Source organism: Dromiciops gliroides, chromosome 3 (genome assembly GCF_019393635.1).
Source record: "Dromiciops gliroides isolate mDroGli1 chromosome 3, mDroGli1.pri, whole genome shotgun sequence".
NCBI classification, from domain to species: Eukaryota; Metazoa; Chordata; class Mammalia; order Microbiotheria; family Microbiotheriidae; genus Dromiciops; species Dromiciops gliroides.
The window spans coordinates 661136652-661156193 of record NC_057863.1 but is presented as its reverse complement, the minus strand read 5'-3'; the positions used below and the strand labels follow the sequence as shown (position 1 = coordinate 661156193).

Here is a 19542-nt window from a genome sequence, read left to right as displayed (position 1 = left end):
GGTACCACCAAGGCCTAGCCAGAAGCCCCAAACCTCAGCAAGTTGAAAAGGATCTCAGAGCACCTGAGCAGAATTCCCCTTGGACCATCCCCGACAAGTCCTCCATCCTTCACCTTAAGAACTCCACTAACTTATACATTGGTTTATTCTGATCTTGGGCAGCTTAAACTCTTAGGAAGTTCCTTCTTTATATTGAAACATACATGACATATATATGTATACACACATCTTATGTTGCTCTTTCTCCCTTCTTTCCATTACTATGGCCCTGGCCCAGCTTGATGTGGAGGTTGGATTTAATTGATCAAACTGATTGGGAGACATCCCAAAGAATTACAAGACTCAGTGACTCAGTTTTCTAAGTTTTATTAGAATACTGTGAGGCCACAGGGAGAATACCATAGGAGAAAAGAAAAGGTAACTTGAATAGGGAGAGGAAAATGGTTATATTTATAGTGAGAAAAAGTAGGTTATCTCCTCATTATCTTAATCTCCTCCTTAAGGAGGTACTTGGGAGGTCTTATCCTAATTTGGACTTCCTGGGGTCCTAAGACAACCCCTGAGGTGATACCTTTTTCCTTGGAGGTGCGTTTTGGGGGTTTTGCATCATAAGGTGAACATAAGGACACATTTGGTTCTTTTGACACGTTCCTAAAGACATGCTTAAACTTGTCAGTCCCAGAGGGTCTCTGTGTTTTTGATATCTCTTTTTTTTTGAGGGGCAATGAGGGTTAAGTGACTTGCCCAGGGTCACACAGCTAGTAAAAGTGTCAAATGTCTGAGGCTCAGGTCCTCCTGAATCCAGAGCTGGTGCTTTATCCACTGTGCCATCTAGCTGCCCCCCTTTGGTATCTCTTAAAATCTGATTTCTAGGTGTCCTGTTATCTAGGAATATTAAAGGTTGTTAATGGTTAATAGTCCCTGGTTACTGTCTCTGTTGATGGTGTTGGATGATAGAGACTTGGGCCCTCTTGGTTACAGTACTGTGGATAAGAACAGAAACCTTAGTTTCTTGATTAACCCTTTTAGGTACTATTGATAAGAACCCAAGTCTTAAGTAATCTGTTAGCCCCTTTTAGCTACAGTTGATAGGTGATCTATTAGCCCCTTTTAGAGCTTGGGTCTTAGAGTTCAGATCTTAGGTTGTCTGTTAACCCTTTTTAGCCTTCTCCATCAAGCTCAGATCCTTGTCACCTCTTTCCTACCATTTTAAAAGCTTCCTAATTGTTCTTTTAGATTCCAATTTTTATCCCTCCTTTCCTCTCCCCTCTCCCCTCCCTGAGGCAGTAAGCAATCAGATATAGGTTATACATGTGTAATTATGTAAAACATTTCCATATCAGTCATTTTGTATAAGAAGACTTGAATAAAAGAAAAAAAGAGAAAGTGAAAAATAGCCTGCTTCAGTCTGTTCCATCAATGTCAGTTCTTTCTTTGGAGGTGGATAGTATGCTTCATCATTAGTCCTTTGGGATTGTCTTGGATCATTATATTGATGAGAATAGTTGTCATTCCCAGTTCTTCATCAAATAATATTGCTCTCTCTGTGCACAATGTTCTCTTGGTTCTGCTCACTTCACTTACATCAGTTCATACAAGTCTTTCCAGGACTTTCTAAAATCATCCTGCTTGTCATTTCTTATAGCACAGTAATTTTCCATCACCATCATATACCACAGTTTGTTTAGCCATTCCCCAATTGATAGGCATTTCTTTGATTTCCAATTCTTAGCCACCACAAAAAGAGCTGCTACAAATAGTTTTGTATAAATAGGTCTTTTTCTCTTTTTGGGGATGTCTTTGAGATATAAATCTAGCAGTGGTAGGATCAAAGGGTATGTACAATTCTATAGCCCTTTGGCATAGTTCCAAATTGCTCTCCAGGGAGTAGCCAGGTGGGGCAGCAAGGTAAATCACCTGCCCTGGATTCAGGAGGACCTGAGTTCAAAACAAGCCTCAGACAATTGACACTTAATTAGCTGTGTGACCCTGGGCAAGTCATTTAACCTCCATTGCACCTCTCTCTCTCTCTCTCTCTCTCTCTCTCACACACACACACACACACACACACACACACACACACACACACACACGCACGCACGCACGCACGCACGCGCGCGCGCACACACACACAAACCAAAAAAACAAACAAATCAAATTTCTCTCCAGAATGGTTGGATCTTTTCACAACTCCACCAACAGAGGATTAGCATCTCAGCTTTCCCACATTCCTTCCAACATCCAATATTTTCCTTTTTTATCATATTTGCCACTCTGATAGGTGTGAGGTGATACCTCAGAGGTGTTTTAATGTGCATTTCTTTGATCAATAATGATCTTGAGCATTTTTTAATATGGTTATAGATAACTTTGATTTCTTTGTCTGAAAACTGCCTGTTCACATCCTTTGATCATTTATCAATTGGGGAATGACTTGTATTTTTATAAAATTGACTTAATTCTCTATATATTTGAGAAATGAGGCCTTTATCAGAGATATCCATTTCAGAAATTCTTTCCCAGTTGTCTGCTTCCCTTGTAATCTTGGTTACATTAGTTTTGTTTGTAAAATTTTTAAAAATTTTATATAATCAAAATGATCTATTTTACATCTTGTTTTACTCTCTATATCTTCTTTGGTCCTAAATTCTTCCTTTGTCCAGAAGTCTAACAGATAAATGATTCTATACTCTCTTAATTTGTTTATGGTATTATCCTTCATGTGTAAATCATGTACCCATTTTGACCTTATTTTAGTATTTGGTGTGAGATGTTGTTCTATACCTAGTTTCTGTCGTACTGTTTTCCAGTTTTCCCAGCAGTTTTTGTGAAATAATGAGTTTTTGTTCCAAAAGCTTGGATCTTGGGGCAGCTAGGTGGCACAATGGATAAAACACCAGCCCTGGATTCAGAAGAACCTGAGTTCAAATCCAACTTCAGACACTTGCCACTTACTAGCTGTGTGACCCTGGGCAAGTCACTTAACCCTCATTGCCCTGAAAACAAAAACAAAAACAAAACACCCACAAACAAACAAAAAACCCCCAAAACAAAAGCTTGGGTCTTTGGGTTTATCATATACTAGATTACTAGAGTCATTTACTATAGTCTAATTTCTATCTATTCTATTCCACTGATCCACCTCTCTATTTCTTACCCAGTATCAGATTGTTTCGATAATTGAATGTTGTGAAAATAAGAACAAACTTTTCCTTGAAGAAGAGATAGGAGAAGACACCTGCCGCCACTCCTTTGCAGATATTTTTGATGTATTCATTGTTTTTTTACAATTTTCCCCTTCTTTTTTTCTTAATTAATTTGTTGTTGTTGTTGTTGTTTAGGATGGCTTTCTGAGACATGGGGAGGGGAAAGCATACTGATGATGTGAAAATTAAGGATACCAATGCAAATCTACTTCAAAAAATTCTTTGTTATAAGGAGTGCTCCTCTGGGAGGAGGGAGAGGAAATTTTAGGCAATGTAAAAATGAAAGAGATCAATAACTTTTTCTTTTTTCAAAATATTTTATTTTTTCTCCAACTACATATGAAAACAATTTGTAATATTTAATTTTAATTTTGAATTCCAAATTCTATGCCTCCTTCCCTCCACATCCTTCTCCTTGAGAAGGCCAGCAATTTGATATACGTTATACAAATGCAATCATGCAAAACATATTTCCACATTAGTCATGTTGTGAAAGAAGACAGACCAAAAAACACCAGGAAAAACAAAGTTTGAAAAACAAGTATGCTTTAAAATGCATTCAGACTCCATCAGTTATTTCTCTGGAGGTGGATAAATTTTTCATCGTAAGTCCTTTAGGATTGTATTGGCTCGTTGTGTTGCTGCCAAGAGCTAAATCATTCAGTTAATCATCATACAATATTGTTGTTGCTCTGTACCTTTTCCTGGTTCTGCTCACCTCACTTTGCAGCAGTTCATGCAAACCTTCCCTTGTTTTTCTGAATCAGCCTGCTTATCATTTCTTTTTTTCCATAAAAGTATTTTATTATTTTCCAGTTCCATGTAGAAATAGTTTTCAACATTTGTTTTTATAAGATTTCTAGTTTCAAATTTTTCTCCCTCCCTCCCCTTCTTCCCCCCTCCCCAAGACAGCAAGCAATCTGATATAGGTTATATATGTACAATCATATTAAACATATTTCTGCATTAGTCATATTGTGAAAGAAAAATCAGAACAAAAGGGAAAAAACTCAAAAAAGAAAAACAACAATAACAAAAAACAATAGGAATAGTATAGTTTGATCTGCATCTAGATTCCATAGTTCTTTTTTTCTGGATTTGGAGAGCATTTTCCATCATGAGTCCTTTGGAACTATCTTGGACCACTGTATTGCTGAGAAGAGTCAAGTCTATCACAGTTGATCAACACACAATGTTGTTGATACTGTGTACAATGTTCTCCTGGTTCTGCTCATCTCGCTAAGCATAAGTTCATGTAAGTCCTTCCAGGTTTCTCTGAAATCCACCTGCTCATAGTTTCTTACAGCACAATAGTATTCCATTACATTCATATACCACAACTTGTTCAGCCATTCCCTTGATGGGCATCCCTTCAATTTCCAATTCCTTGCCACCACAAAAAAGCAGCTTTATATATTTTTGTACATGTGGGTCCTTTTCCCTTTTTTAAAAAATCTCTTTGGGACACAGACCTAGTAATGGTATTGTGGGCATAATGAACATTTATTTAAAAAAAAAAAACCCAATCTGGGGTGGGTTTTTTTGTTTTCTTTTTTTGGTGAGGCAGTTGGGGTTAAGTGACTTGCCCAGGGTCACACAGTTAGTAAGTGTCAAATGTCTAAGGCCAGATTTGAACTCAGGTCCTCCTGAATCCAGGGCCAGTGCTCTATCCACTGCGCCACCTAGCTGCTCCCCCTCCAATCTGTTGAATAGCGGTCAGTTTCTTTTTTAATCAGAACTAAAATGTAAAATACAAAGAGCTCACACTCAAGTGCCTGATATCTCCTTCCTTCTGTGCAGGTGCCCATCTTCTCCCAGTGACCTGCTCATATCCTCCTCCATTCCCCTAAATGATTTGAGGTGGGGGTGGGGGCAGGGGGGCAGGTAGAGAATCGGGCCCTCCTTTCTGCCTCCAAATACTGAGGGCGAGGGCCAGGGCTACATCATGGCTCTCTTCCTTGCTCTTCAGCTCTGGCTCCTGCTGCCCCCCCCCCCCACCAACCATGGGGTAGTTCCCACCTCTTTCTTCTGTCTCCCACAGGTAGGGGCCAACACTTTGGACGCTCTGTCATTGCCTTTGGCTGCTGTCATTTCCAGATCCGAGATGTTCTCTGGGAAGCATGGCAGAGATGAGTAGCATCCTCTGAGCCCAGCACCCTCTGGATCCTGCCCTTCAGCCCTGTCAGCATCAACCTATGCAGCCCAGGCCCATGGTACTGTTGTGACTCCTGTCCCTCCCCTTCTGCCATGCTTACAGTAGATGCTTCCCGTGTGCCACATCTCTGTGTGGAAGTCAGCCACTTCATCCAAGGTCTGGCTGAGGGGCCATCCAGCTGAGGGGCCAGGTCCTGCAGTATCCTCATAGTAGATAGAGTACAAAGGACAGAGTCAGTAAACCTTGGCTCCTACTCCCGCCCTTCCCGGTCATGCGTGTGACCACGCACCCATTCTGAGCCACGTCCTCTTCTGTAAAATAGAGATTAGGGTAGTGTCCACACCAAACACACAAGCTTGTTGGGAAAGTGCTCTGGATCAGTTGTCATTATTGTGGTGGGGCACTGGCTGAGGAAGCTAGTCCTTATGAGCGTGTGTACTGTATGTAGCCAGTAGAATCCCCACATGGACTGGGGAACATATTTTGTCATTTGTCCTTCATTCCCCAAGAGGACCATGACATCAGGAGGTGATTGAAGTGAGGCAGGACTGTGCAAAGTCACCAGTCTCACTCTCTCTTCTAGAGCCATCTCAGTCCAGTGGCAAGATATAGATCAGGACAACTGGAGAGAGCTCCAGATGTTTGCGGCAATTGGGGTTAAATGTCTTGCCCAGGGTCACACAGCTATTAAATGTCAAGTGTCTGAGGCTGGATTTGAACTCAGGTCCTCCTCACTCCAAGTCCAATGTTCTATCCACTGTGTTTGATTCCTTCCTCCCCGTTCCTCCTGGCATCTCCCTTGGCAGTAAGTAGAACCCCCCACCTGGGCCCTGGCCATATGCCCCTTACAGGTGTCGTGCCACTTGGGATCTCTATGTTCACTCTCCCCATGGATGCTAGTTGGATTTGTGGGAGAATGTACCCCAGGATGTGTCTTACTAGGCCATTTTAGGCAATGCCTTTCCTTTGAGCTAATTGCTTATGACTTTTGTTTTTTGTTTTTGCAGGGCAATGAGGGTTAAGTGACTTGCCCAGGATCACACAGCTAGTTAAGTGTCAAGTGTCTGAGGCTGGATTTGAACTCCGGTCCTCCTGAATACAAGGCCAGTGCTTTATCCACTGCGCCACCTAGCTGCCTCTGCTTATGACTTTTTTTTTTTTTGAGGGGCAATTGGGGTTAAGTGACTTGCCCAGGGTCACACAGCTAGTGAGTGTTAAGTGTCTGAGGCCGGATTTGAACTCAGGTCCTCCTGACTCCAGGGCCGGTGCTCTATCCACTGCGCCACCTAGCTGCCCCCTCTGCTTATGACTTTTAAGGCAGCTGGGGAGCATGGTAGATTGAAAGCAGGACCCAGGAAGACCTGAGTTCAAATATGGCCTCTGATGCTTGCTGTGTGACCCAAGCAAGTCACTTAACCTCTATTTCCTTCTGTTTCCTCATCCATAAAATGGGCATGATGATAACACCCACCTGGCAGGGTTGTTGTGAGGAGCAAATGATGTTTGTCAATCACTGCATACATGGTCGTCATCATCCTGCCTCCAATACTTAATAGATGTCTTGCCCTGATCAGGCAATTTACTCTCTCAAAGCCTCAGTTTTCTCATTAGTAAAATGGAAATAATAGGACATACATCATGGACTTGTGAGGAACAAGTGAGAGAATCTGTATAAAACACTTAGCAACCTTTAAATTCTCAGTGAATGGTAGCTACTATTATACTATTCTGGCTAACAAGTGAAAGCTGACCTCACTGGTGGGGGCTCATCATCTATAGTTTAGGAATACAGACTCAAGGGTCACCGTGACCCTACAGTAACTAGGAGACCTGACCTGTAAGGCACTGTGAGAATATTATTACCAGGATCACCCCATGCTCTCCCAGCAGGGGAGCCCTGGTAATAATATTCTCACACTGTAAGGTGACCACACACATTTATTTTTACACGTCCCAGCACCAACGTGGTTTTTAAGTTCTGATGGGTCAGTGTTAGGTCTGGGGGGGTTTGGGATAAGTTTTGTCCATAATGATGCTCCAGTTTCAGTACAGCTTTTGAATTTTTAAAGCCTATTCTCCAGTCCAGGGAGGGATTGTCTTTTTATGGAAAAGAATGAGCTTCTGGTGTCTTAATTATGGCCACCTGACCACATCCTTACCAGATATTCAGTGGGGATGCACAGAGATACGTTGCACGGTTTTTATCACTTCCTTACATAATTTGCTTTGATAAAGTCCAGGCTCCTAAAAGATAAAATCCCTGTATATGACATACATACCCCACTCTGTTTCTGTAAACAAATCCACTTTTATGTGTCCATTTGTTCAATGTTTGTCAACCTAGCATGTTCTGAGTTATCATTATTGGCCTTTATTGCACTCTCTCTTGAATGACAGTTACCTGTATTTGTTTCTCATCCTACCTCCCAGACTGTGAATTCCCTGAGGGTGGGGAACACTTCAGTGTATGGGGATGCAGGGCTGAAACTCAGGAGAGAAGATGGGGCTGGAAATAAAGATTGTTGTTCAGTCATGTCTGAGTCTTCATAACCCCATTTGGGATTTTCTTGGCAGAGATACTGCAGTGATTTTCTTCTCCAGTTCATTTTACAAATGGGAAAACTGAGGTAAACAGGGTGAAGTGACCTGCCCAGAGTGACACAGCCAGTAAATGTTTGACACTAGGTTTGAACTCACAAAGAAGAATCTTCCTGACTTCAGGCCTAGAGCTCTATCCACTGGTCTACCTAGCTGCTCTCAGAAATACATAACCATGTGCATAATGATGATACTGGGGCCCCTGGGAAAGTGAGATTGTAGGGAGTAGAAGAGCGGGGTGCTCAGGTTAGGGGCTTTAGAGGAGCTTGAAGTGGGCACTGGCTGCTGACTCTTCCTCTGTCCCTCCATTTCTCTGCCTGGTAGTTGGCAAACTCTGTCCAGACAGTTCAATGAATTGAATGCACACCCCATAAAGAGAAGAGGAGGCAGGCCTTCATGAGCTGATGAATTACTGAACTGCCCTCAGGAGGCTCCCTGATGGTTCATAAACAAAGATAAATTCACCAAGGGTGTGTTTTGGGAATCAGTGAGGACAAACAAACATGGCAGGTGAGGGGGGTGGGGCTCCCTAGTGATCTGTAACTGATTGGAATGGGTAAGGGCTCTTTAGAAGGACTGGCAAACTTATGATTCAATGTGCCTGGGGCACCCCTGGTCACCTTTAAGCATGTGCCAGGAGAACGTCCTATGTAACCACACTTTTTTTTTTTTTTTGGTGAGGCAATTGGGGTTAAGTGACTTGCCCAGGCTCACACAGCTAGTAAGTATTAAGTGTCTGAGGCCAGATTTGAACTCAGGTCCTGCTTTATCCACTGCGCCACCTAGCTGCCCCGTAACCACACTCTTAAGTGAGACCCTTAACCATTGGGAGGGACATGTCAGATGGATGTGGCACAGGGCTCTCTAGTGATCAAGGAATCTGGGTCCCTTTAGCATTGATGGGACTTTAGAATTCGAAGAGTTCCAAGGGTCAAGCTGCTCACTTTCCAGGTGGAGTGAACGAGGATGAGACAGAACAGATGAGAAGCGACTTAGGCGATGGCTGGAGAAGGGACTCCCAAGTTCTTGAAGACTTTCCCCAGTGCTCACCTTGCCTAAATAAGAATGAGTGTCCTCAAACAGGAAGCAGGAAAACACTTGTTTATTCAAAAAATCCCAAACATCCAAAGCCTCTGGCTTTACTCAGGCAGAGGGAGAGCAGAGGGAGATGTGGGGGACGGAGGGTCCTCTCCCACAGAATTCTTTGTCCTCCACCCCCTTGGCAATTCCAGAAGAGAAGAGATTAGAAGCAATTGTAGGGAGTGGGAGACGCTGGATGTCCTGGGTTTTGATCTGCTCCTCAAAACCAACCCCCCTCTGAATCCCCCCTCCCCTGCCCCTGGTCCTTTCCCCGTTATGGCTTATAATTGTCTAGGGGGCATGGGCAGCCCAGGCAGATAGGGCAATACCACACCTGGGTCCTTGAAGGGGAAACAAGGGAGAGGGACCAGAATCTGGCTAGGAGACAACATGGCAGACACCTCAGGTCTTTTCTGGAGGCTGGGGAACTCTTGATTAGAGAAGGGCAAGGGAGGCCCTATCGTACGTAGGAAGTGGGGCCTCAGCAAAAGACTGGGGACCAGGGGGCCCTTAGAAAAAGGAGTCCTGCCTTGAGGCATCTGGGGAGTCCCACTCAGCTCTTTCCCTACCCTGTCAAGGGCCTGGTTTCACCATTGAGGTGCAGCTGGAGCTGAGGGCAGAAGTGCAGGCATTGGCGGGGGGCGGGGGGAGTTGGGGACAGACTGGGGAGGAGAGCCCCCCACCTTGCCCTGGGGGCTGGGGGAGGGTTTTTAGCCCTTTAGTGTTGGGGTATAGGCACCCCCAAATCATGGCTATATACAAGGGGGGAGGATGAGTTGTGCATTGGGAATGGGGGGGGAACTCCCCCCAAACACCAGAAAGGCTCCTGGGGGAGAGGAAAGGGAAGAAGCCTTAGGAGTGGTCTTGCCCCATCCCTTCCTGTCTTCTTCCAGGCTTCACTCTGACCACCCCTCATCCCCAAAGACAACCCCAAATCTGAGAGGGGATTGTCTGAGATCAAGGCAGTCAGAGGGGTCAGAGGTCACGGCAGTGATGTCATGAAGAAGGGGCCCATTCCCAAAGCTTTCCGGGGGATGAAGTCTTTGAGGGGAAGCCCGGTGACATCATTGGCAGTGGGCAGGAACCCCTGATTAGGAATGGCAAAGTCAGAAGTGGGCAGTAGAATTGTGTCATCGAAGAATACACCAAGAGGAAGGGACGACCCCAGACAGAGATGAGCTGCCTCCACCGGCCTGAGGTCCAGGAAGCAGTGATGTCTGTTATGATGGGGGAGGGGTCTTGGAGGATGTGGCAGCTGTGACATCTTTGGGGGCTGCCCTGGAAGGAGGTGATGACATCATTGATGCAGCTGTCTAAACAGCAGTTGGGACATCATTCATCGAAAGCCTCATTCAAAGGAGGCAGTGATATCATCATTGGAGACCCACTGGAAAGACGTCACTGTGTGTTGAACCTCCAGGAGCAGTGATGTGCTAAAAGAAATGATGTCGTTTCCTCCAGGATCCCTCTGGGACCCAAACGCTGAAGGCAAACTCCAGGGCTCGAGGAAGATGAGTCGTTCAGGCTACAGGAGTGGAGGACACTTCACACAACAGAGGGAGGCAGGGTCATCAGGTGTTGGGGAGGTAAGAGTTCTCCTGCACTCTGTCCTGGTCAGAGTGCACCTGGACACTGGGCTCAGTTCTGGGAACCACAGCTTAAGGAGAACATTGATCAGCTGGAGTGTCCAGAGGAGGCCACTCAGGATGGGGAAGGAAGGGCCTGGAGTGCATATCTGGGGAGGGATTTGGGGGGCAGGGCATGAGAGCTGTCTTCAAGTATTTCAAGGGCCATAATGTGGAGAATGAATTAGACTTCTTTCTGCTTGCCCACAGAAGTCAGAGCTGGAGCAATGGGGAAACTCGAAAAGAAGCAGACTTAAGCTTGGCATCAGCAAGAACTCCCTGACAATGAAAGCGGCCCCCAAATGTCATGGTCAGGCCCCCCCCCAAGGTCTGCCAGACCACCCACTGGATACAAGGTCGAAGTAAGGGCTGGACAGGATAGCTGCAGGGGGTGGGGTTCCTCCAGCTGCTAGTCTTCCCTGCTTCCTCTGGGGGAGTGGAGCTCCCCTAAGGTCAGCGGGGGAGGTGGACTTGCCTTGTGCTAGGATGGAAACTTCATCTGACAGTGGCGGGGGAAGGCCAGAGGGCTGGGGGAGCCGTCAGGGCCAAGCTCCCAGGAAGAGTTGGAGCCTTGGATCCCATTTCCCAGGAGAAGTGTGGGGCTTCCCTAGGAAAAGGAAAGGGCTGAACCTCAGCAGAGTTGAGTCAGGAACGGAGAGATCCTTACTGAGGGACGGTGTCCCAGCATGGGGCTGGGACAGTCTCCCACTGACCCCTGGCCCTCCCTAGACGTTTCACCAAAGGGTTGTAACCACCGGGGAGAATGTCTCAGGAAGGGATGGAGCCCCCTGCGGCAGATGTTATCATGTGAATGAGCATGGTCTCTGGAGATGATGTGACAAGAAGGGGTGACTTCTCTGGGAATGACATCACAGGGGAGGATCGGGCCTCTGGAGGTGGTGTCAGACCCAGGAAAGACTGGACATTTTAGAAGTGACATCCTAGGAAGAAGTGTGTCCACCAGGGATGATGTTGAAGGAAGGGGTGGTGCCGATCAAGAAGGTGACAGAGCAGCAAGTGAAAGCCTCCAGCACCTCAGGAGAACAGAAGCTCTGGGCACTATGTCACAGGTAGGGGCAGAGGCTTTGCAGAGGATGGCCCAGGAAGTGGTAAATCCCCTAGAGATGATGTCATAGGAAGAGGGACCATTTGGAGGTGACATCGTAGGAAGGGGCGGAGCCTCTGGAGATGTCAGAAGGAGTGAAGATGTTGGGGATGATGTCACAGGAAGGAGGGAAGACTTTGGCAGTGATGTCATAAGTAGATCCACTATAGGGATGTTGGCATGGGAAGGACCTGTGTCTCCAGAGCTGATGTCACTGGAAGGAAGCGTCTCGAGAGAATGTGGTAGGGAAGGGTGATGGCACAGGAAGGGGCATCATCTGGAGGTGATGCCACAGGAGGGATGGAGCCTCTGGAGGTCATATCCCGGGGTGGGGGGGAGGTCTCTGGAGATGATGCTTTAGCCAGGGGCAGAGCCTCAGAAATGATGTCCCTGAGGCCCCCCACACGGCCAGATGGCCTGGCCAGAGCCCTGCGAGGCCGGGTGCCTCTGGGAGGGAAGGCTCTGAGGCCTCAGACCGTCACCTCGTTCTTACTGGCTGTGCGCAGGTGTTGTGGGTGGTGGTGTCCAGGGATGAACTGGAGGGTCTCCAGGCCTCCCTGATGCTGGAAGGGCGGGCGTCGGGCCAGCGTGCCCCCTCCACCCCCTGCCTCAGGCCCCATCCCCCCCCAGGCCGAAGGGGGCAGGCCGTGGCGCAGGTGGTGGGTGTGGTGGCCATGGTGGGTGTGGAGGGGAGGGGGCAGGCCGTGCAGGGGAGTTGGGGGGCCCGGCCCCAGGAGCAGGTTGGTGTGGGAGGCAGCCAGACCCCCCCGGGGTGGGTCTGGGGGTGGGGCGGGGCTCCGGGGAGGGGACAGGAGCCGTTCCTGGCTCTGTAGGGCCTCCGGGGACGAGAGCAAAAGGCGCTCCTGGGACACCAGGCGGGCTCGGGGCAGGGTGAACTCGTAGTGTGCCCGGCCGCTGTCCGACAGCAGGTGTTCCTGAGACATGACCCGCCGGGGGTTGGGCATGGGGGCCTGCTCTTCGGGGCTGCCCCAGCCTTCGCCAGCTCCACCATAGCCGCCGCCCCCAGTGCCAGGCCGGCGCATGGCATGGAGGGGCAGGGTCCCCCGGGGCAGCTCGGGCAGGTGCCTCCTCTTCATGTAAGCTTCGTCCAGGTCCTTCTCCGCTGGGCGTGCAGAAGGCACAAGCGCTGTTAGCTCCTGCCCCGCCCTCCCTCACCATGCCACCCCCCGCAGCCCCGCTCCTGACCCAAGGGCTGGGCAGACTTCACCTCCTTCCTCCCAAATAGGGCGGAGGCTGACTGAGAGCCTCTCAAGACTTGCTGCGTCCCCCCATTTTATAGATTAGACATCCAGGGGGGGTGGTGGTGGGGAGATGGGCACGTCCAAGACCATCATCCACCTTGGAGATCATCAGAGCCAACCCCCAACTTTAGAGAGGAAAGTGGTCCTGCCAGTATCCCCAGCCCAGAGGCGGTAGGCGGACAATCCCAGGGCCAGCTGCCCCTGCCCCACCCTCCTGATCCCCGCCCCGCCCCGCCCCTGGCCGGGCCTCACCCAGTCTCTTGAGCGAAGAGTATCTGCTGAGCTCCGATTTCACCGCAGCCTCGTAGGACGGGGGCAGGTGGGAGAGGTTGTGGAACGATCGGGAGCAGGACAACGTAGAGTAGTGGAGGGTTGGGCTGGGGGGAGGCGGGGCTCGCCAGTCTGTGGGGAAAGGGGGGGCAGCAAAGGGAGGCAGGTTGGAGCCAGTGCCCTGGTGGGGGGGCGGAGCCTCGATCCCGCCCCTCCTTCCCCTCCCCCCCCCCTCCTGTCCCAGGCACCTTCCATACCAAGGGTGGCAGCGTGATGTTTGGGGCTGTTGACGTTGAGATGAATGTAATTATGATGCAGGGTATCTGCGAGGTGGGAGGAGGGGGACAAGCATTAGTTTGTGAATAATCGCTCTCACCCCCTCTTTGGAGAGCCCCCCCAAGAGCACCAAGGGCCCCCTTATCCCTCCTCTGGCTCAGGGTGCTACCACTCAAGCCTGTTCCTCTACAGCCAAGCCCCCAGGAAGGTGGAGACAACAGGAACAATGGTCCCATTTCACGGAAGGGAAAGCTGAGGCCCAGCTTGGAGTCCCACCACTCAGTCCCCCAGCCCCTGCCCCCAGCGGGTATTAGGTAGGTGGCAAAGAGGAATGGGTGTGAGGGAGAGAGGAGGGCGAGGGAGGAGAGAAGAAACGGGGAGGTAGGCAGAGGGAGAGGAGAAAGGGAGGCGGAAGACAGCCAGTTCAGGCTGAGATGGGGGTGGGAGGAAGGAAGCGAGCGAGGGAAGGGCCTCGGTTGGGGAGTGAGGAGGCTGAAGTGGGGGAGGCCTCAGAGGGAGGTTGGGGGAAGGTGCTGGAGAAGAGGCAGATTGTCCGAAGCCCCGGAGGGCAGGGGGAGGGAGGAGACTGAGGCTCACCGTGGTTGGAGGCCTTCACGGGATTATAGAGGTTTTTGGGTGGCCGCGGGGGGATGCTGTCAGGTCCCCCCAGACCTGGGGTCAAGGAACTGCTCCGAGCCCGGTCAGGACGGGTGGTGGGCCCTGCCTGGTGCCTCAGGATATCCACCAGGGCCCTGGAGGCAGGGGATGGAGAGGAGTCGGGGGCACTGGGACCCCAAATACTCACCTAGACCCTCCTCTCCTTCCCCTCCTGGAGCCCAGCCTCTGCCCTCCCATCCCTGAGGCCTCTGCTCTTCCCCACTATGACCCTCCCCACCCCGACCCCAGCACCCGGCCCATGGGGCTGGGCTATAGGACCCTCCTCCATCTGTGTCATCCTGGGCACCCTGGGCTTCTCTGTTTTCCACCTGTCTTCTGGGGTCCTCCCTGAGGCCCAGGGTTGATCAGGTGGATCGAGTTGGGGCAAAGTTTCTGGAGGAAGTCAGAAAGCCCTGCTAAGGGTCACAGTCTGCCCAGCTGCCTGGTCTCCAGTGGCTAGGCAAGGCACTTACACATGTGTACACACCCCAGCCCTGAAGCCCCACGTGTGAGCACGCTCATCTCATGGAATGGCCTGGCTGAGCACAAGTTGTCTCCCACTGCACCCACCACCAGCTATCCCCTGGGATCCCTGGGTCCCTGTACTGATTCCCAGGGGCTGGGACAATCCCTTCCCTTCCTAGCCATACCCCTGCCCCCTCACAGCAGGCTACCCTAGGAGTCCCTCCCTGGGGTGACATGCTGAGGAACAGACCTAGGGCATGCAAACCTACAGCAGGCCCCCCAAATCAACCCCCCGGCTAGCCTGCACACACACACAGAAGGGCTAAACAGCCAAACCTTGGAAGCCTCTCTAGCTGGGTCGCCCCCTGAGCGGTGGCCCTTCCTCTGCACCCCAGGATCCCCCCCACATACGCATACACACAGAGGCACAGACACAGAAACAGCCCCAGCTGGGATACCTGGGCACGTTGATCTCCCGGTGAGCTCGGGGGGCCCGGGATGCTTTGCTGAAGGCCACCTTGGCACCTACCCCTACTGCCAGGGCAAAGCTGATGACGCCACACACCACGTAGGCGGTGCTGCCGCCCGGCCCCTCGCCACCTCTGCCCCCTGCACCTCCGGCTCCGGCCCCTACCCGGTTCCCATCTAGCCAGCCTGGCTGGCCTGGGCCGGGGCCCCCGCCATTCCCTCCGGCCCCGGGCCCACCAGCATCAGAGGGCTGGGGTGTGTAGGCCCAGACTGGGGTGTCGTAGTTGGAGCAGGAGGCCTGGGCCAGGCGCATGTGGCGGTGCTCACAGCAGAAGCGGTAATAGCATGTGCCGCAGCAGAAGCGGAAGGAGCCAGTGCTGCAGTTGAAGGTGGCGTCATACTGGCCCATGACATCATAGTAACCGTGGCACAGCTCTGCGGGCAGGGGGGCCCGAGCTGCCTGCCCTCCCCCCCCTCCCCCTGAGGTCCCATTGGTTTGCCCGCCACTGCCACTGCTCCCTCCACCATTCCCTCCACTGCTCCCTGTCACAGCCCCTGTCAACCTTCGCAGGTGGGCCAACAGGGCTGGAAGGGGGCCCGTGGCTGCCAAGCTGGTGCTGTTGGGCAGATGGGCCAAGGCCAGGGTTGGGCTCAGGGCAGAGGCCAGGAAGAGGGGGCACAGCAGCAGGGCAGGAGGCATGGCTGCAGCAAGACTTGGCACTGCGGGAGAGAAGAGGAGAGATGAGGCATAGACAGGGGGGGCCTGACAGGGAGGGGCCTGGAGGGGAAGGGAGGGGACACCGGAAGAGGAAAGACGGATGGAGAGCTTTTAGATGGGCTTCAGAGTGAAAGCTGGCCAGAAAGAGGAAAACCGAGGGATGGGAACCACTTGGGGAAGGAGAGAGCAGACTGGGAGGGGGAGAGGGCGTTGGGCCATCAAAACAGGGTTCAAGGAAGGCCAGATTGTCAGCCAGAGAGGGAGTGGGGAATGGAAGATGGAAGAGAGAGAGGAGGAAGAGTAGGACCATAAGGACGCAGGTTCTCCCCAGAGAGTGAGACAGAGAGGGAGAAAGAAATAAATAGCAGAGACAGACAGTGAGAGAGAAAGAAACAAGAGACAAGCAGGCTTGGAAAATGAGCAACAAAGGCAAAGACAGCGTAAGATGCTCCGAAAGTGAGAGATGCTGAGACAGCTGGAGAGACACTCAGGGAGAGACACTGGGGGGGGGGTGCGGAATGGGAAGGGAAAGTTCAGAGAACTAGTGTCAGGGATGGTGACAGAGACACATGTTGGGAGGGAGATGGAAGGAAGACTTCCAGAGGTGGACCCCAAGGAACATCTGGTCCCGATGTGTGCTGGGCTGGCCCCTGGGAGCTGGGGCCTCACCCTGGACAGGGGATTTCAGGGCTTTCTTTCCCAGTCTAACTCCATCTGTTTCCATGGTAGCCACCCACCAAGGTACCAACCCCACTTCCCTGGAGACACACAACAGAGACACAACCTAGTGAACCACAGATACACACCTCCCCCTCACAACACAGTCACAACACCCATGCACACACAACTCCATAGTTGGGGACCTTCAGCCTCCTGTTCACACAGACATACAGTGAGCCCCGTGGCCCAGTGGCCCCCAGCTGCAGACTAGACACAGCTTGTGAACACAGCATTTCCCTTCCACAGATGAGAACTCTCAGTTCTCACTGAAAACACACACACAGCCTCACACACAGTGACAGACACAAGCGCGTACACAGGTGCACAATTCATTCCCAAAGGCAGGAACCCATCCCCCCATCCCCTGCAATTACAGATATGCCCAAATGCCAAGTGTGGGCACATACAACCAAAAACACCTGGGCACCACTCCAGGGGCCACAGTCATGGCCATGGCTGGGGCCCTGCCTTCAGACCTCTGCATTCTCTCAGAAATGGTATTGTGATGGTGCGTCTCCTACAGACATGCACACATAAAATCTCCCATTCCCCCCAAGAAGGCACATCGTCTGGCTGATAAAACCTCTTTCCCTTCTACTCCCCCTTGGCCTAGGATGGTTTTTTAGTTTGGGGGGGGGGAAGCTGCAGAATGTGGCAGAGATACATCCTGGCCCCCCCCTCCCGCCCCTCCCCCCCATCCTATCACTAGCCTGAGCCAGGAGAACTGGGCACATCCCTACCCATAGGCCTCCCTGCCCACTGACCCAGTCCAAAACTGAGAAGCAGGTGAGTTGGGAGGGAGGTGCAGAGACAAAGGAGGCAAAACACAGATTGAGATGTTGGGAGAGACAGACTTAGAGAAAGGGAGAAAAACAAAGACGGGGATGGAGAGAGAAGGCAATGGAGGGAGAGGCAGAGAAAGATGGAGGGAGGGGCAGTCAGACATACGACAGCTCTTTCACCAACACGCCCATTCTTGGAAGCCCCTTGGCCCCCACCCACCATCTCAGTCTCCATCTAAATGTCTTTCTCATCTGAATCCCTGGGCCCTCCTCAGCATAATGTCCAACCTATGTCTAATGTCTGGTGTCTCAAAAACTCTGCCTCTCTCTGAGGCGCCTCACCTGTCCCTTCTCTCCCTCTCTCTGTACCTGCTTATTCCAAAGCAGGAGATTCAACATCTCCCCTCCCCCTCCCCAGCTGGGAGCCCCGGGCACAGATACGGGGGGGGGGGGATCAGTTTGGGGCTCCAGTCACCCACCCACCCTTTCTCCTTACCCAGCTCTGCCAATTGCTCACAGCTCCAGCCGGCTGTGTGTGTGTGTGTGTGTGTGTGTGTGTGTGTGTGTGTGTGTGTGTGTGAGAGAGAGAGAGAGAGAGAGAATAAAGGAAACGGACCAGAGTCCTGAGTGTTTGAGTATGTGGTGTTGGTGTGTGTGCTTGGTCCCTGTGTGTGTGTGTGTGTGTGGGGCAGAGCCCTGTATGTATATGTGTGGGTGGGTAGGTGGGAGCCGGGGCACTGTGTGTGTGTGTGTGTGTGTGTGTGTGTGTGTGTGTGTGTGCAGATTCCAGGGACTACGGGGGAGGCTTTAGGGTTGGGGAAAGGGAGGTGGAATGTCAGAGGATGGAGAACGGGAGACGTTAGGCACAGCAGCAATAAAAGAAAGGAGTGGGGTTCTGGACAAGCAGAGGGAAAGGGGCCTGGGGTAGGGGACTGGGAAGCAGGCTGGGCGGGCTCAGGTAGCTGGGCAGGCTGACCCGGAGGGCCAGGACCCCGGAGCACCACAGCAATGGGCTTATTCTCTCTTAGAGCAAAGGCACTCGGGCAGGGAGGGCCCCTGCTCCCCTCAGGCTGCGTGCCTTCGGCTCAGGGCTGGCTTTTGCTATAGTCCCTCCATTCGGGTGTCTCCCAGCCTGTCGCCTTTCTTTGTTTCAGTCATCTAAGCCTCTGCCCGTCATCTCTTACATCTCTCCCTGCCTCGGTGGTCTCTGAGTGGGGGTGGGGGCGAGGCATCAGGAAAGGGACTCAAAGCGCCCCTTCCCTTCCGGGGACTCAAGGCGGGGTGGGGGTGGGGGATTATGTGGGGGGAGGGCCATGGTTGCGGCAGGAGCGGGTTGTTCCCGGCGCAGAATAGACTCCTGTTGCCATGGAGACGGGAGCGCGGGCCTCGGGGAGGGAGGCAGGCAGGCTTCTGCATAGGTATGGGGAACAGGATTCCAGGGTCCTTGAGGGAGGGGGAGGGGGCTGAGATCAGGACTCGAGGGAGTGGGGGTAGAGAGGAGAGGTAAGGCTGTCTGGTTCTTGAAGGAGAACAAGGCTCGTGTGTTAGGATGCCTGGGTCTTTGAAGGAAGAAGAGCTGGGAATCACGACACCTGTCAGAGAGGGGATTAGGGAGCCTGGGTTCCTGAGAAAGGAAAGAACTTGGAGAGGGAAAACCAACGTTCCCGAAACAAGGGGTCTGGACCCTGAATTCCTGAAGCGGCTGGGAGCGCAGCACGCCTGGCTCCCCGAGGCAGGAGGTTGAGTCTCGGAACTGCCTGAAAGGTATCATGACTGCGGAGAAAGGATGCTTGGGTCTCTGAGGGGGCGGGTTAGGAGCTCGGATGCCTGGGTCCCTGGGGAGGGGGGCGCTGATGGTGGGAAAGGGGGCTGATGGGCGACTGGACTCCGGAGCTGACGTGCCGTGGGCTCAACGCCCCCCCCTCCCCCTTTCTCTGTAGCTCACCTGGCTTTACGGATGTCGGGCTTCCGGATCTCGGGGACAGACCGGCTTATTCTCCGCGCCCCGTCCTGCCCCAGCCAGCCCCCAGCCAGCCCCTCCCTGTCTCCAAGTGTCTTGGTATCGCCGCCACGCGTCTCTTGTCTCTGAGCATCTCTAAGTCTCTGAGGACCCCCCCAACAGTTCCCAATGGCCCCTTCCTCCCCCGCTCTCCCC

At 51.7% G+C, this 19542-nt stretch overlaps 1 protein-coding gene across 3 annotated transcripts; it reads right to left on the bottom strand.

Moving 5' to 3' along the window:
- Positions 1-9045: 9045 nt before the first annotated feature.
- On the bottom strand, positions 9046-19489 carry SHISA7 (shisa family member 7). 3 transcript variants are annotated; one of them, XM_043997096.1, is made up of 6 exons: positions 19333-19489; positions 15158-15887; positions 14175-14362; positions 13559-13624; positions 13284-13433; positions 9046-12892 (listed from the first exon to the last, which is right to left on the bottom strand). In XM_043997096.1, the coding sequence occupies exons 2-6, from the start codon at positions 15865-15867 to the stop codon at positions 12240-12242; spliced, it is 1767 nt and encodes a 588-aa protein (XP_043853031.1). In that variant the 5' UTR covers positions 15868-15887; positions 19333-19489; the 3' UTR covers positions 9046-12239. The 3 variants fall into 3 exon arrangements, with proteins under 3 accessions (XP_043853031.1, XP_043853032.1, XP_043853033.1); XM_043997097.1 differs by having other exon boundaries at positions 14175-14329; positions 19333-19488; XM_043997098.1 differs by lacking the exon at positions 19333-19489 and adding an exon at positions 17884-17939 and having other exon boundaries at positions 14175-14329.
- Between the last annotated feature and the right edge of the window lie 53 nt (positions 19490-19542).

Bases quoted from the DNA above. Each gene is read 5' to 3' on its own strand.
- SHISA7 (XM_043997096.1), bottom strand. From the start codon at position 15,867: ATGCCTCCTGCCCTGCTGCTGTGCCCCCTCTTCCTGGCCTCTGCCCTG. The intron at 13,434-13,558 runs GTATGGAAGGTG...CTTTCCCCACAG, and splicing joins ACATCACGCTGCCACCCTTG to ACTGGCGAGCCCCGCCTCCC. The intron at 12,893-13,283 runs GTGAGGCCCGGC...CTGCACGCCCAG, and splicing joins CTCTTCGCTCAAGAGACTGG to CGGAGAAGGACCTGGACGAA.